At 37.1% G+C, this 17,116-nt stretch overlaps 1 protein-coding gene across 8 annotated transcripts in view; it reads right to left on the bottom strand.

Moving 5' to 3' along the window:
* MAP3K1 (mitogen-activated protein kinase kinase kinase 1) overlaps nt 1-17,116 on the bottom strand; it is a 58,957-nt gene that overhangs the window by 21,867 nt on the left and 19,974 nt on the right. For 7 of the 8 annotated variants that reach the window (XM_084503682.1, XM_084503687.1, XM_084503686.1 and 4 more), the window contains exons 2-3: nt 2,338-2,488; nt 662-868 (exon numbers count right to left, since the gene is read on the bottom strand). In XM_084503682.1, the coding sequence (XP_084359808.1) occupies nt 662-868; nt 2,338-2,488 (358 nt within the window). Of the gene's footprint in view, nt 1-661; nt 869-2,337; nt 2,489-11,892; nt 11,937-17,116 lie in introns of those variants that run through there. The other variant, XM_084503685.1, reaches the window with a different exon arrangement.

Genomic DNA, 17,116 nt, shown 5'->3' with positions numbered 1-17,116 from the left:
ATTGCTCAAAATGTTACATTCCCAAACTTGTCTGATGAACCTAATTCTTAATGCTCAAAATGTTCCATTCCATTCCTGATCTCAAATGTAATGGTATAGATCTGACCTTCTAAGAATGCACGTACTAAACTTTCTGAATCTGTAGATAAGTATCAGTCCTGAAACGAAGGATCACAAATAGCCTACCAATAACTGTTCTGGTTACTGGTAATGTAACAAGAACCAGGTATGCAATTCCCTAATGTTGCTCTAATAATCAATCCTGTCCTCAAGGGAGTATAATGGCTTGGAGAACTAACATGCAAAACTACAGTAAAACCAAACTCCTGGCATCTCCTTGTGCAAATCAAGCTAAGAGAACATTCAGATCTGTACTTCCTCATTTATTTCCTAAAAAAAAGTAAATATAAAAATCGATACCATGACTGAATTAAAAGGAAGAAACCCCTAAGAGCACAGAATAAAATTCTACATGAGAAAAATGTAACATGAGATATTATCTGCATATCTCACTCTTAAGTGATACTGTGTCATAACACCTCTACATCAGCATCTTGCCTTGCCCTACCTAGTGAGAATTACGTATTTATTGCCTCTCTATTTAAGCAAAAGATCGTAGAATATATCCAAATCAATAATTACATCACAGCTTGCAACTTACAGGTACTGGAGACACCCTTTTTCTTCTAACACCCGGTGACTCAGATTTAACAGTCCTAGAGCATGATGAAGAAGAGCTACTAGGAGAAGGACTACGCCTTCCTTTCTGTGTAGGTGAAGAAGCAGTGCTTTGTCCTTCAGCTTGAGGTTCTAGAGATAGCTTGTTCATTTCAGATCCATCTCCCTTCACAGGGATAGGTTTCACCACCTTGCAGGAATTAAACCACGAACGTTAGAATTACAAATTATTCATTTTATATTAAAGCAATACAAATCCATCAAAACTTTCTTTGCTAGCATTATATAACTAAGCCTTTATTCAGACACACAGATTTTGCACATTTCCTAAGCTTCATTATTAACATCTCATAGGCATTATATCTTGTTAGTCTATATACAAAACATAGAAAAGAAAGGATATTTTTACTGTCCTTTTGTGCCACTTATGTTAATTGTTGCAGCAACAGATTTATTCTTGATGTGCTTCTCTGTCATTCATGGTGTATCAAAGGACAACAGTTTCCCCATTGGGACGGTAAGATCGGAAGGAATATTTTCCTCCAGACGCTGACCACCTATATTAGTTATCTACCAACTACTTTAGGTATCAGTTGAGAAATATTAGGGTTACTGTATCTACAGAACAATATGACCACTCTTTGCAAAATAAGATTACTTTAAACCCGGAACCAAATACACCAAAATTAAGGTGTGCTGTGCCCCTTGAGAACCCTGCAATACAACTGGAACAGCTACATCACTTCTAATAAGCGAGCTAATCATCATGCCCAGTGCCACACTACCTGCACAGGTATGTGCTCAACCAGAGTGAGCATTTACACTCCTGATACAGATTGAGTTGACACCAAATTTCAGCACTGAGATATGGAATATTTCAACACAACTTTAAGATGTCTGGACCGAAGAGTGATATAAACTATGAGAAAATATAATTAAAGACATCAGTTCTCAGACATCTGATTTTATTTTTGGGTGGTGCTGTGTGGAGCCAGGAGTTGGACACAGTGATCCTTGTAGGTGCCTTCTGGCTCAGAATACTCTATGATTCTAAAATTATTTCTAAGCCACTTATACAAAAAGCATTACTGAAAAAGACTAACGAGGTTCTCTGGCATCCACAGTTTATCGGAGTTAAGACTTATGTGAAGAAGGTACTCAGATTTGCTTTTCTCTGTTTCTAGTATGCTTGCAAGTGTTTTGTTTGCTGTTTCATTTTTCCTATCTAACAAAAATTCCATATACTTACATTATAACATGCTGAAAACCTCAATTTAACTTTCTCAAATTATGGAAATAAAGCCATAAAACCTTTAAGAATGAAGTACAGAATACTACTAGATTGCAGTTTTGCACTCAGTTTTTTACCTAATGAAAAAGTTATTTTTGTTGTTGACATTAGAGGGCAGTATTGCCACAGCAGTACTCCATACTACAAAACCTGCAGAGCAGCTATATGTCTGTTTCAAAAAGCTTAATAAATGTGTACGTTTAAGAAAGTGAACCACAGTTTCCTGTTAAACAGACTAAAAAAAATGAACAAGAGGATCACAATTAAAAGCCAGCAAACTGTTAAGATAAATAGGTCTCTAAAAGAAAAACTTAAGAAAGTTTTATTTGCAATAGTTGTTACAGATAACGCCCTTCAATGCTACTTACCACAGGGCCTCTCCTGCTTCTTCTTTCCAGCCATTCATGTTTCCAAGCTGGCATACATGTTGCCTTGAGTTTCTCCCTGATCATGCGCTCTTCTGGGCGGTCATCCATCTTTTGCAGCCCCCTCAAGGTTTCTTTATTCTCCATGTCACGACTACAGCAAAGAAAAAAAAAATTCATACATTTATTTTTAGTTAAGTATAATACTACAGCATTCTTAATCTTTGTACCATCCTATTCTCCCTCTCCTTACAATCAAGCTACTGAAACATTAATTCCAACTGATTGCAGCAAGCCTCTTAAGAATTGCTGCAACTAATTTGCTATTCTTCACTCTGCAGCATACATTTTCTGAGGGGTATTTCTTTAAGATGTATTTATTGCTTGTATTGGACACCCACTAAAAATGGAAGTCTTGGCAAATATTAAACCAATAGAAAAATTACCCCTACATGTTAGGTCAATCTCCAAAAGTTTCAGAAGTGTTGTTCGTGTATGCATCAGCAATTCAAAGCTTGCCATCTCTATTTCAAAAACAATTTGCAAAATGAGTATAAATGAAAAGCTCACATCTTCATTGGACACAAAAGCATGCAACTATGTAGTGCCTCTTCCCATACGTGAACTCCTCAAAAAAAGGGCTTGTAAACTAATACACAGAGTATGTTTAAACCAGGCACAGAAATCACGAAAGTAATGCAAGTGTCCTTGGGAGTTGCTTTGAGTGACTGATGACTCAAAAGCACTCCTAGTCAGCTACAATTATAGCAAAATTCACAGCAAGTTCACATCTGTAAAATGAAAGTGTAATCCATCTGGCTTGTACTTTTTTGACCTACAGCAATGTAGCTGCCTGTGATTGCTGGCAACAACAGGAAAGAAAGAAAAAATCCCTCTCAGACACTGAAAAAGAAATATGAGCAGTCTGGAAGATTTCCTGATTCTGTTGAGCTGTCTGCTAAATCACCAAGAAAACCACATTCTTAAGCAGCAGCACATGATCCCCGCCCACCTTCTTGACGTTGGCTGTCTTTAAAAATAAGCAATCTTAATTAAGCCAACTCTCATGATGAAGTTTGATTTCAAAAAAATAAAGTCACAACTTTAAGTGGAAGGTGATAACCACTAGATAATAACTTAGTTTCAACAAGAAGTAACTACATATTTAGAGCTGCAGCTTTCACGCCTGCAGTCTTCAACATCTAAAATGTTTAGCTATGCAGTTACAACTGCATTTGCGTACTGTATGACTGCATGACAGCGTGACCTACAACTTTCCCTACAATATTCCCTGGAATAAAAAGACATTCAAATTACAACATCTATCTTCACCAGCACTACATTACTGAGGTTCATTTATTACAAATCTGGACTTGGAATAATGAGAAGATTTCACTGATCAGAAAGAGATGCATGATGTTTTTTCTTCTCTTACTGTAGAGACAAAGGAAACAAAGTATTCTGAGACAGGAAATAACTCTTCCTGTTCAGTGCTGAAATGTAATAAGCAGATGGATACCATAAACAAAATGCATTTTCTTTCAAGCAAAATTTAAACCTACCATTAATAACCAATTTTAGATACTCGGAACAATGTTTAATGATTAAAGACTCAGAAAAAAAGAAAGTTTAAAAATAGAAAAACAATCCACCAAAGGTTTTTTTTTTTTTTTTTCCAGATGTTAAGCCTTAACTTAAAGCAAGTGACACAGAAATTATTTTTGTTCTGGCACTGAAATTATACTGTTATTTTCTAGAAAGAGACATAAGAACTAGCGATTCTTCATTCACAGAAAGACATGACAGCAACAGGAAGAGTTCAAATATGCCAGAAGCTTAAAATGGGGGCAAGGGGGAGAGACAGACCTGTTGTCTATTCTTACACAGGGTTGATTTTTTTTTTTTTTTGTCTAGGGAAAAAGGTAAAGCCCAAAGACAAAAATCTTCATCTGCATAAGAAAAACAGAGCTCCAAAAAAAAAAAAAATATATATATATATAGGTGCAAATTAAGAATATAGGTTAGTTTGTTTTTTTGTATTAGCTATCCCATGACACAAACTATTTCAGTGGCATGAATAAAAGATACTCAGTTGTTTTGTATACAAGAGAGAAAACTATCCTAGCAGTGAAAGAATGACACAATATTTCTTATATAACCCTGATTAGAGTTCCCAACAGATATTAAAAAGTCTTTTAGAGGTCCTTGGACTCAAATTCATGAACAATGTAATACAACAGGAAAGGCTTCACAATTTGTACTTGTTCTCTAAAAAGTAGAAGCAACTATCTTCCTCTCATGTGACAGTTAAACCAATCTGCTCTTGCCTGCACAAAGAACTCTTGTGCTTTTCTTACACGCAGGTGGAAAAAACAAGTCTGAAAGCTTCTGCTTAGCAAAACCATTTTTTTTCTCTCCAGATTTTAAGTAATGTGTGAGTTTTCCTAGAACAGTTTCCAGTATGTTTCAGAAATCTTCAGATTTTAACTCAAACTTGGCTAAAATTATAATTTATTATGTATTCTTCTGCTGTTGAGTCTGTGCATTAAGAGGAAAAATATTGTTTCCATTAAGTCTCCTGTATACTCCCAGACACCCTCATTTTGTGGCTCGAACCTACAGAGGCTTTGTTTATTTTTTTTTTAATCTAAAACAACAACAACAAAATTGTTCTAGTCAAATTTAGGTTTGCCCATGTGACTGGGCTGTCAGTCCCCGTACTGCTGTAACTTACTACTAAATAAAAATAGTAGAAAACCCACAGGGCACACCACAGAGGACTTGACCCTGCAAGGTACCGTGCATCCTGATCTCGATACAGCAAAAACCATTGTTGAGTCAAGGTAATGATGTGACTGTCTGGTGCTACTTCATCTGAACAGTAATTCAAAGCTAAAGAGCAGGTCAAAACACAAATCTCGGTTAATGTGCTAGCTTGGACTAGGGAGCCTGACACTTCTTGATATACCACCCCCTGCTTCATCAGGAATCAAGGACTTTGCTCTTAAATGTTTCAGCTTTTCATGAATCAACCAAAAAGAATACAAGGCTTTTTCTAGGAAAAAGAAAACAGCAACTTTTGAAGTCATTGCCCTGCCAAACTAAGAAGATGGCACTAAGCATCCTTTAAATTCTTGTAGCAGTTTTACAACTACATAGCTGATAAATACTGCTTTTTATGAATTTCATTGGTATGCATCTCAATAACTGCATTTTTCACTGTGAATGAATGCTTCATGAACTACAACGCTAAGATTAATGCACTGTACGGGAACACACAAGTAATGAAATCTTGTGAAATACAGAAGACAAAACCTCGTCCTTTGCTTCTGTCTGAATTTTGAAGGCTTGCAAACAGTTAGGCTATTAACAACTGGATCTCTATGGATCAATGATTTAATATTTTAATACCAGGTATGCAATATACATGTTAATTAGCAAACTATTGTGAAAAATACAAACAAATTTTACTTCTGAATGTCTCAGTGAATTTAATACTAATTCTTTGCAAGTATTTTTCTTACAAAGGTCATATAACAGTATAAAAAAAGCTGAATGGTAGCTTCAATACATTTGCCTGAGCTTCTCAATGCTTAGAAACTGTTAGTTAAATTTCTTGGCTTCTCTGCTATCTTATTTGGGTGAACAGCTTTATCCAAAAACCACAATGGACCAGATTTTCTTATTAGCAGTAGGAAAACAGGAAAGAGGTCTGAAAGTTCTGAAATACGAAAGAATCAATTCATCAGTAAAAGGGAAGCTCTGTCTGCCATATCCACAAATACCCAATTGTAGGGGGGGAAATTAACTGCTGGGTAACTTTTTTTTTTTTTTTAAATATTTGCCTGAAACACGTTAGTAAGGGTGACTTTTATACCAGCAGCAGTCAAACTATGATCATAGCTATGGTAAAATATTGATGAAGAAGTGGTCACACAGGAGGCTCTATCAGAGAACAACTGATGCATTTAACAGCAGGTTGTGAGGAGGAGAGCCTGGAGTTAGACAGGAAAAGCAGTGAATGAGAAGCAAAGAGTGTGGGAGGAATCCTATATTCTTCTCAGTGCAAATTCGCTCGACTAAGAAGGTCAGCTACTAGTGCTTTAGATAACTTCTGGCCACTAACATTTGCATCAGTCCTTAGAGTTTCTTTTGCAATTAAATATTTGTACTGTTATCAAGATCATTAAAACCAGACCAAGATAGACACGCAAGACAGTCTGACCTCCTGACAGTCTTCCGCTTCTTTTCCTCCTGAACAACTACTGCAGGCATCCATCACCTAACCACCTGTGTCCATCCTAGCAAAGCAAAAGACGAAGTATGACAGCTTCCTTTACAATGAAAAACTTCACAGGAAACTCTCTCGACCTAACACTAAATGGCAACAACTGCCACAAAAAGACAGCACTAAACACACTACTTCACAGAGACTAATGAATCTGGCTTCCTAAAATAGTTACAGGGATTTCGGCCAAAAGTTATGTAAGTGTGAAATTAAGTTCCATTCTTCTGCTAGAGTAGCTGACAAATACAAAAGGGGAAACAATAAATAGTATTCCCTTTTTCCTATCTCCCTTGGCTTCATCATCTTTCCTTGAGAAGAACACAGACTGTGATGTTTGACCAACACCCTGTCCCCTGAAGCTCACAAGGAGAATGTATTGAGCGGTGCTCTGCATTTATGGTTTGCCTTTCCCTCACATCAGCAAGATGTCACTTTGATGAACCACTGAAAAATGTTTTGCATTACAAACACCTTTCTATTTACCTCAAGCACATTAATATTCATCTTCTACAGATATATTGAAACATACATGTACTTACTAATTATATATACATTTACATGCTAGGAGAAAAATAAACAAAACAGAAAAAGAATAAATGGGGCCTGTGAAGTAATGAAACAGGCAAAACTCAATACCAGGGAGGCTTCTGTGGAACCTCCACTGATGTCTGGAATCCAGACAACAGTGTGAGAAACATTGTGGAAAACACCACTATAGGTGACAGCCAGTGCATTTTCGTGGCAAATGAGTTTTAGAAGCTAGAGCCTACGCTATTTCTTCCACAATTTTTCTGCAAAAGGGAAAAAAATCTACAGAATATGAAAACATGGCAGAAAAGAATTTTGTTACTTGATTGTAAACCCAAAGCTACTGATCCTCCGCTAGTTTAGTAATATTCATTACTTATTTTGGTTAAATTCGTCATCTTCTCTCCCTGTAACATCGTTTGCCCTCAAAGGCCACTACAGCCAAGCATATCTGAATGGTACATATCAGAATGGGACATGTCAGAAGGTACATCTGTCAAAGAAAACATTTCACTAATAACAGGACATAAAAGAAACATACAAGCTGAGCCACCAGCTCCAGCAGAACCTCGTATGTTCTGGTGAAGAACCACTCAAAGACAAAGACTCAGACCTTCAGAAGACAGATGTCTAAAGTTATGAAGATACACCACCTGCCTGCATTTTCTAACTCCTAGGAAGTCAAATCCTAGGAAGTTAGCTGGATTGTTTGCTCTGAAGTCACCTAGCCATAGGGGCTATTTAGTACCACTGAAAATAAGCTCTCCTACAAAGCAGGACTAGAAACGCTGGCCTCTGTCTGCAACAGATGCTTACCAGAGAAGTAATGACATGCACTTCTGTTCTCCTGGCTTCCTAGGAAAGCAGTCAGACATCTGAAGCAAATACGACAGCAGCTCCTAGGTCTCTCTAATCCCTCCTGCTGTTACTTAATCTTTCAATACTAACTCAAATGCATCAAGGTATCCATGTGCTATGCTATTTTCAAGACGTAAAAACAGCAGCTCCTTTACAGGATCCCTCAAACACTATGCTTTCATACCAGAAGATTTGCAGAGGGAAATTGGTATTTCATCTCTATATAGCTCAGATTATTCCATTATTGAGTAGAATTTCTGGACGCACAGTCTCATGGGAAATACTCAATTGTTTATATTGATGGAGACCAAAGGCTACTAACAGTTGTGCAGCTTAATTCTTTACTCAAAGCTATGTATTTGAACATATCTAAGTGTGATAACAGAGCTTACACAAAGATTCAATAAACTTATTACTATATGACAAACTCCAGATACCCAGAAAGAAGGATCCAGTTCATGCCCAGTTCACACTGGGGCAACGGAAGAGAATGCGCGTGTCCTGCGCCCATCCCTGTGTGACACACTACTGGGCACTACTCCAAGAACGGCAGTAATGTCATTAAAAACAAAGATTGCAATACGAATGCTCACTGACAGTCAACTATGCAATTAATTCATCTACACAAAGTCACAGGATTGCATGCGTAGAGTATCAGAAAGGGACTTTTCCATAGGTTACTCCATCTGAGCCCTCTGCTCTCTTGCACCAAAGTACAAGACCAAGTATTTGCTTGGTCATGCATCACCTAACTCAACTCCTCTTTTAATAATCAAATTCTTCACTGGTTTAATCTCTTAAGCACCAAACTGAACTTCGGCTTCAGTTTCTTTAAGTCTGTCATACCCCAAAACAAGAGTATTAGGTGAAAAGTAATTGGCCTAGATTCAGAAGAGGTCAGGTCAAAATACATGTGATCCTTGCTGATGTAGAAATCTAAAATCATTAGCAGAAAAATGGGATAAAAAGGTATGATAAAACCCAAAACAGAAGTCATAAAGTTCCCAATGCAGATGATTTATTGCACACTCATATATTAAATGTGAATATTCATACCATTTTGAGTTCATGTCTGTCCTGCTTCAAAGCTGAAATTGGCTACTGCATGTTGAGTGATTGTCTCCACCCATAATGCATGGGATAAACTTTCTTAGACAACTTGGCTCCCCTAGCCTCAACAGATAAGAATATCAGACATTTAAAATAAAAGTTACACTCTGAATCAGCTAAAGATGACAGGGATGAGAAGATAGAACCATGCACAATACAACCCCACCTCAAAATGGATGGGGTAAATAAGAAAGTATACAAAGAGGTAACTTGGACTGGACTAGCTACATAGATTTTCTGAAGCTACAACCTATTAAATCATTTCTGAAGGACTTAAAAAAAAAAAAAAAAAGGAATTTGGACCATTCTGGCATTGCTCAAAACTAGAATTATCAGCAGATATTAGCTGGTCCAAGGTTGCTGCTAGAATGAGAATTTTAAAGTACACTCAGCAAAAGATCATAAAAATAGCCACATAAGACAGCAAATAAAAAATATGAGGTTATAAACATATTATTTCTAGCAAACAACGTAAGTCTAATTTTTTTTTTTTTTTTTTTAAGTCTAAATAACTGGTTAGACTACAAATGGTATCCAAGGCAAATGGAGAACCAAACTTAATTCTTTTTGAAACAAATAATAAATCTGTAAGTGACCTAGAGCTAAGTTCATAAAAAGTTATAAAACCCACCAATCCACAGCCTTACAGAAGGAGGCCAGAGACACAGAAAGACTTTTAACAAGTTTGCTCTGGTTGCTTCTGAAGAATGATTTGAATTCCATGCATCCAGGGTAAAAATCAGATTTCTCCCCAGGGTTATGTTTCATGGCATTGTAACAAATTGTCATCTACGAGTTGGACAAAAGCAGCAATTAGCATGCTTGAAGCAGGACCCTATTATGCTAATCATCTTAATTTATTTTCTTACTTATGTATCTTGCCTGTGTCTGGTTTTGTTATTTGGTATTCATCTTTTGGAATCTTATGCTCTTATTTGTTAAGTGTATGTACAAGCTATATAAAGTGAGAGGAAAAAAACTGAGTTACACTGGAATTAATATCATTGATTGACTATGATAGAGATTCAATTAGGTGTACTAAAGAAGCACTAAGCCATGCTACAGAGAGGTCTGTCTCACTGACACTGGTCACCAGACACTATTCAAATGTCCCTGTCCTGCAAATACTCATGCATATGTTGAGCTTTGCTCCAATAGCCAAATAGGACTAGACAGCTCTGCATATATTTCTGACTCCAGCATAAAAATCTTTCCTAGGGTGCATAAATAAAGTAAAAAAAATCCTTGCCAATCTATTTTGAGTAACTGCTGGGTGAAGAAACACCAGCCTATACAGATATACTAAACCCCTTCGCACACCCATGGCAGATCCATCATGGATGGGTTATTTCTGATCAGCAGAAAGTCAGAGGTTCTCTCTGCTCTTGCCTTCCAGACAGACTGAGGATCTTCAGTTCCTAAGCTCTGGCACATATAGTGCTCTTGCATGCTATCCAAAATTCTGCGTGCTGTATGGGGAGAGCACTACCTCTCTGTGCAACTGGGAGCGACTACCTGGAGATGTCCATCAACTAGTCTAGACACAAGCCAAGCACACTGTAACTACACCCACTCTTAACAATGGCTGCTGCTATTAAATGTTTATTTTTGTAAGATAATAACAAGCTAGCATGACAAAACAAATGGCAGGAAAAGGCATTCAAAACTTCTGCAAGCATATGGCTAAAAATGGTTATGGTCTCAGCATCTCGTATCCCAGTTTCCTTAAAATCCACAGAATATAAAGATTCGTCACTTATTTTATCTTACCTGATGAGGAGAATATTTAGTAAGGTAACTCAAGCAATTGCAAAAAAAACGAGTAATAAACAAATACACCTGTGACAACAAAGCAAGGAAGCTGACTGTGGGACAGCAAGTATATGGACTGCTCCTTAAAAAAAAAACAAAAACAAAAAACAAACCACCTTTGTTATCATTCTCAGTCTATTCCTGAAAGAGAGGAACTTCACTACATTTCTATGTAATTTTTAACAACGTTTTCAGGTTTTTAACTTATAGCATACACACTTCTTTAGAAATATAATTGATACTAAATTGGATATTGTCAGAGTAAAAAAAAATGCAGTGAATTCACACCCTTTTCTTGTGGGTCTAGATAAAGAAAAAAAGGATATCTTCAGCATTTGTTTAAAACATAACTGCAAACACGTTCATATAGTAAGTAGTGCGAATGCATACCAGTAAAGAAACATCATTTTACAACAGCTCTATTTTGTCACCAGCGATTTGAGAAAGGATGCATAGGGAAATGTTTCCCTCATGTGTCCATGAGGAAACAGAATTAGATTATAAAGTCCTCACATCCAGGTTTCAGGAGAGCCACCCTCTCCCAGGATGCCAGACAACACATTACTCCTGCAAGCAAACACCTAGGAAAAAAAAAGTTTCAAAAAATGATGGGCACCCTGCCATAAAAGATACAAATAGCATTACGTATACCTAGAAAGATGTATGAGCACAGACATATTACTTACAAAAACACACTCATAGAAGAATAGTCAAATTCCCTTAAGAAATACTGTGCATCAGTAACTAGAAATAGTATTAAACGTGTATACAATATTTGAAGGAAGATGCAACAAGTAAGAGCTAATCATTCAGCTGGATATCACTCTTTTTCCTCCCTGTGAAACAATGCTAATACATACAGCAAGCAAAACTTCTTTTTATCTAGAAAAACGTATGTGGTCCTGCTAAGTCCAGATTCATCACAAAGCATCACTACTTGATATAAAAGTGCTACGTCTTACTTTGAAGAAGGCATTGGTCTGATTTGTATAAATAGAGGTGCCCCCGTTACCTTCAGACTTGGGTTAAGACAGTGACTTCCAATGTACAGCTGCCAGCCTCCATCAGGGTTTGTGGGCCACCAAGAACTCTGTCAACCCTTTGCTTCCTGAACCCTCTGCTGAGTACGTGCAGCTCTTCATGCTGGATCCCACTTGGGCTACACCCACGACTCTCTAGATCAACAGCTTCAGTAACCAGTGCAGGGAAAGTTGCACAGGGGAAAAATAATAATAAAGCAAACCTGCATGTATTGCAGAAAGTCAGATAATGTTTTGGATTCAAATCAAGGAAATAATCAGAGTCTGGGGGTGGTGATTTCACTTCTGCCTTCCAGCAGTCTACCGGCTTCTCACTTCTTGAATCTCTTTTTGAAATTAACAGCAACTTCTGACTTAAGGATAGCACTTTACAGGACTGCCATGCTCCCCAGCTACAAGAAATCTTTTCCTTCCACCAAGGCTGTGTAAAGCAATCATTTTGCAAGATTTAGTAAAGTATCATGACTCTACTGATTAAGCCACCATGCTATTTTGAACGCTGAAAGCAGTTTTGTATCTAAGGAAGTACAGAAAGAAATGACCAACATGACAACAAACCACAGCATGGAACAAAAAAATCTGCCCTGATTTTCAGCTGCTTCACAGTATTACATTACCCAAATATTCTGGTGTATATACCTACATGGTAGTTGAAATTAGAGACAGATTTGGTACATCTGGGACTTTAAGGGCATAAAATACATTGAAAATAAGTACTGATATTATTTTAATATAAGTAATACACTTGAGATCATGCTAACTGCAGCTATATTTGGCAGAACTATGAACTACCCCAAGAAAATCTCTTTTCTGCATTCCTCAAAGTTTTCTATGAAATCTCCTCCCCAAAGTAACAGTGTTGGTTTTGACCAGGATGAAGTTACAACAGTAACTCACACTTTCAGACATAATATCATTAAAAATCAAAGCAGCTGAATTTACCAATGTTATCTTTTTATTGATCTAAAAGAATCTGGGAATGAAAAAAAATAAACTTGTGAAAAGCATGTAATCTGTAAACAGGAATAAGCACAGATCAAAAACACAAGTTCTGTGGACACTAGTATTTTTTATGGGAACCTCAAAAACACTTATTTCAACTGCAGCCCTTAGGTAATTTTAATTTCATATTTAATTTGATACTTGGATACAGTGACTCATAAGAAAGCTTTTTAATTCATCCTAACCTACAAGCACAAAAAGAAACAACCTCTCTGTCTTGGAAAAGGAAGTAGACTCACACAGCTGAAACTACACTATTCAAAAAAAAAAAAAAAGCATTGAGTTGCTTATTGAGGGAACTGCATTAAACAGCATTGGTTATAGGACAAGCTCCTAAGGTATTTTCAGTGAGATGTGTGCCAAACATATAAGAATTATCTAAGGCATTGGCATATATGTATTTACTTCAGGCAGAGGAGACATTTTCAATGGCAATTATCTCTCTATCATCATGTTCTCTTAAAAAATTAACTTATATAGAAATATTTTGATATACTTAAAAATTCAAGTTTGTGTTTCTCCGGAGCTTGTTTTAAAATACTTAATATCAGTATTTATTCCATCTTGGATGTTTGTCAGTATTAAATATTTGAAAGTGTGTGACTTCAGATTCTTCTCATCAATTATTTGCCCCTAAGTTTCTTGTATAGAATGCATTAAAATATTTTTGAACATTCTAAAAAAAAGCCAAATTTAAAAAGGTTTGCACAATGATAGAATGAGCTCCACCTTAGTATGAAACCTCATGCTTTAAGTAACAGGAGATCCTCATTCATTAGTGCTGGAAAAGGTGCTCAGGGCAATTGGTGACTGCATATACTAGCTCTAGCATTACTTGTTTTCCATTTTCCTACTATCCTAGTACTTATCTTTTGTTTCCATTAGAAACGCATCAAAACTTTCCTTGTAACTTTCAGCTTCTTATTACATCTACCTTCTTTCCTCTTAGCATTTGCTGTTTTTATATATATAGATATATCACAAATAAATCATATATATACACGATGCATTCGTATAACTTCAAAAAGAACAGCCACTTGGCTTTGGACAAATAACAATACCAAATCAATTTTACTTGGCAGGTATAGGTTACACTGGGGTATTACTTAGACTGGGGTAAACTGGGACAACCCAAACAAATGTGCTTCCCTTTCCACCCACACTGTATGGCTGTGCACACGGACAGTGGTGCCATTTTACGCTGCTGCAGTCAAACTCTACAAGAATTTGTCTACCAGAGCCCACAGTCAAACAACACAAACCCTCATGAAATGAGCAAACTCCAAACCTCTGATATGGCAACACCACCAAACCTCCCTGTTCAGTTTCACGTCAATTTCCAGAACCTAATTTATTTGCTCATTCTGAAACATTGAGATACCCAGTGGATTTATTATATCCCAGGCCTTATGCATACAGTCCAAGAGTAAATGTACTCTCCAGGCTTCACATTTAATTGAGAAAAATGTTCATGTTGAAAGAATATATTTCAAAATTATTAATACTTATGTTGTCAGAAGTTGACTGCCAGCATTCAAGCTAGTAGGTTCCGATTTCTTATACGTTGCCAATCAGTCATTAATTACCATTTAAGACCAGTGATATCACCAGGGAAAGCATGGTTTTAAGAATGGCCACGCAGTCAACCCATGCTGTAGGACCCAGAAAGGTACAGATAGGAAATGGTTATTAGCCATCTGCACAGTATCCTCAAACGTTGCTTCAGCTGAGACAGCAATATTCAGTGAAGTCCACAGCTTCAAAGAAAAAGCACGAATACATAAGCATGCTTTCAGACTTTTAAATTGCTCCCCCATATACCTCACCCCTGCCCCCCACCACCTTCTAAAAAAAAAAAAAAAAAAAGAAAAAAGTTGTCTTCCATCAATAAGTAGTTTTGGAGGCTAACAGCATGACTTTTTCTTCTGTGGCTGTATTTTATTCATTTGTATTCGACCCTTGAAACCTTTAGCACAGAAGTTCACTACCAACAAACACACTCAACTGGGAACACTTTCTTGGCTTAACTGATGTTTTCCTACATTTCTAAAAATGACTCCCTCAAAAACAACATCCTCAAGTGATATCCTCCTGAAGCCACCTGAACAGACGTAGAAGTACAGATATGTTGTTTATTTTCCTCAGCTTCTTAGATGCCAATGCCACTAGTGCGTGGTTAAAAGAATAATCATTACTAGGAATTAGTGAGAGTGATTCATGAAGCAGTGGAATTAACCATATTTTCACATTTTATTTAGAATGGCTCTAAAGAAACTTAGATTCTGCTTTACAGAGATTTTATTCAAATTATCCCTGCATGATTTTATTTTTATGCAGTAAAGTATCAGCTTTGACTTTCAGTTTCACATGCTGTCATTACTCCAAGATTTTCAGTTTAGTTACAAATCTAAGTCCCAGCCATAATCTACAAAACTCTGAAGCGTTTAAGATGCTTTTAAACACGAAAAACTACACTTTTTTTTTTTTTTTTTTTTTTAAGTCAAACAGCAAAAAGTACATAAAAGATTATATGCAAGTAGGATCTTGGATTTGCCACTAGAATAATCTTAGATCAAGTACTAACATTAGAACTGGAGTGATAGCGAGCACGGAAGCATATTAAGTAATTTAAATACCTAGGCCCTGAATAAACAGCTACATATACCAATAGAGAGGAAGAAAGGGTCAGAAGCTATCCCAATCTTGGTAGGTGACTTGCTGAAATAGTTCCGTTCTCCATCTTCTCAGCAGCAATGTCAGTTTAAGAAGTCCCTCCTCCCCACCTATGTTATTCATTTCTATTCCTTCCCACTGCTGTGGATCTGACTTCAAAAAACATTTTTGAAACTTGAGGATGGAGAGGAAGGAGGAAAAATGGAAAAGCATCAAGCTCGATTTGCTCTGCAATGCGATTCCTAGCACGGTCCCACAACAGTTTCCCTAGAAAACAGGCAGGATGGCATTTCTGAGCAACAAGCTTCAGTCATTCTCTGCAGACACAGTATTTAGGTCTTCCATATGCACACAGCATATATATATAAACTGTGATACACTTTCCAGTGGAGAAGATGTCCCAAACACAGCAAGGGAGTTTACCAAACTGATGAACACTGATTCATAGGATGGAGAAAGTTTTATTACTAAAATGAAGCTGAAGAAGTAGGAATTACAGCCCCCACCAAAATCTGAAGTTTGTTTTCTTTCAACCTGAATTTGTTCAGCAAGATATCAGGGCTAGGACCTGCAGCCACGAGGTTATTTGTATTGGAGGACTTAACGCTCTGAAAGCGATTAATGCTACTTTTTGATTTTTCTGTTCAAGAGGCTACTCCCCAAAATAACTACTTCCTTTGTTCACTACTTACAGTAGGAAGAAAAACATTTTCAGGACAGAAAGGAAGTGTGATAGGACTATTTGAACACAAACATAGGAATCAGCTTACAGGCAACTAACTACTGCACATTCATAAGGCTTCCAGCTGCAGTCTGCAACTCCACAGGCCCTGCCATGACAGCATCTTTATTAAGGTCATTTTTATAAAATCAAACGCGAAGTCCATCTAGCCCAGTATCCTACATCAAATGGCAACTATCTGTGGATAGCACGGTAAAACTACAACGACAACTTTGGAGCAACTCCTCTACTCAAATTCTTCCTCACAATCACCTACAATTTGTGGCCTCAGAGTGGAATTGGAGGAGGATGTCTCTGCATGTGTTTGCCTGATCAGTTTCTGACCTGCTGTAAACTTTCACCTTCTGGTTTATATGTAGCCTGCATGCTGAAAACCAAGGGATGTCACATGACGTGACCCAAGGTGTTTAAAAAAATTTAAGCTAACCTCCAGGGAAAAAAAGTTTACTTACCACACCACAATGCGAGAAAAGAGCAAAGGTTGCTGTTAGCCAAGATTAACTGTAGTTACAGAAAGGCATGCTCGGAACACAGAGGTAAATGCATACTGTCTATTCCAGTCAGCTTATATACCGATTTTGCGTACAAATGAAGGTTGGAGAACAACCCCACAGACAGAAACAAAAAAGGAAAGTTTGGGGATACAGTAACTTGAAGAATTCCTGTAAAGGCACAAGCACCTCGAGCTCCCCCTGAGTACTGAGTAAGACTAATTGGTCCATAAGAGCA

This window comes from Aythya ferina (genome assembly GCF_964211825.1).
Source record: "Aythya ferina genome assembly, chromosome: Z".
NCBI lineage: Eukaryota > Metazoa > Chordata > Aves > Anseriformes > Anatidae > Aythya > Aythya ferina.
The sequence above is the reverse complement of the archived record's forward strand: the minus strand, read 5'-3'. Positions and strand labels throughout refer to the sequence as shown.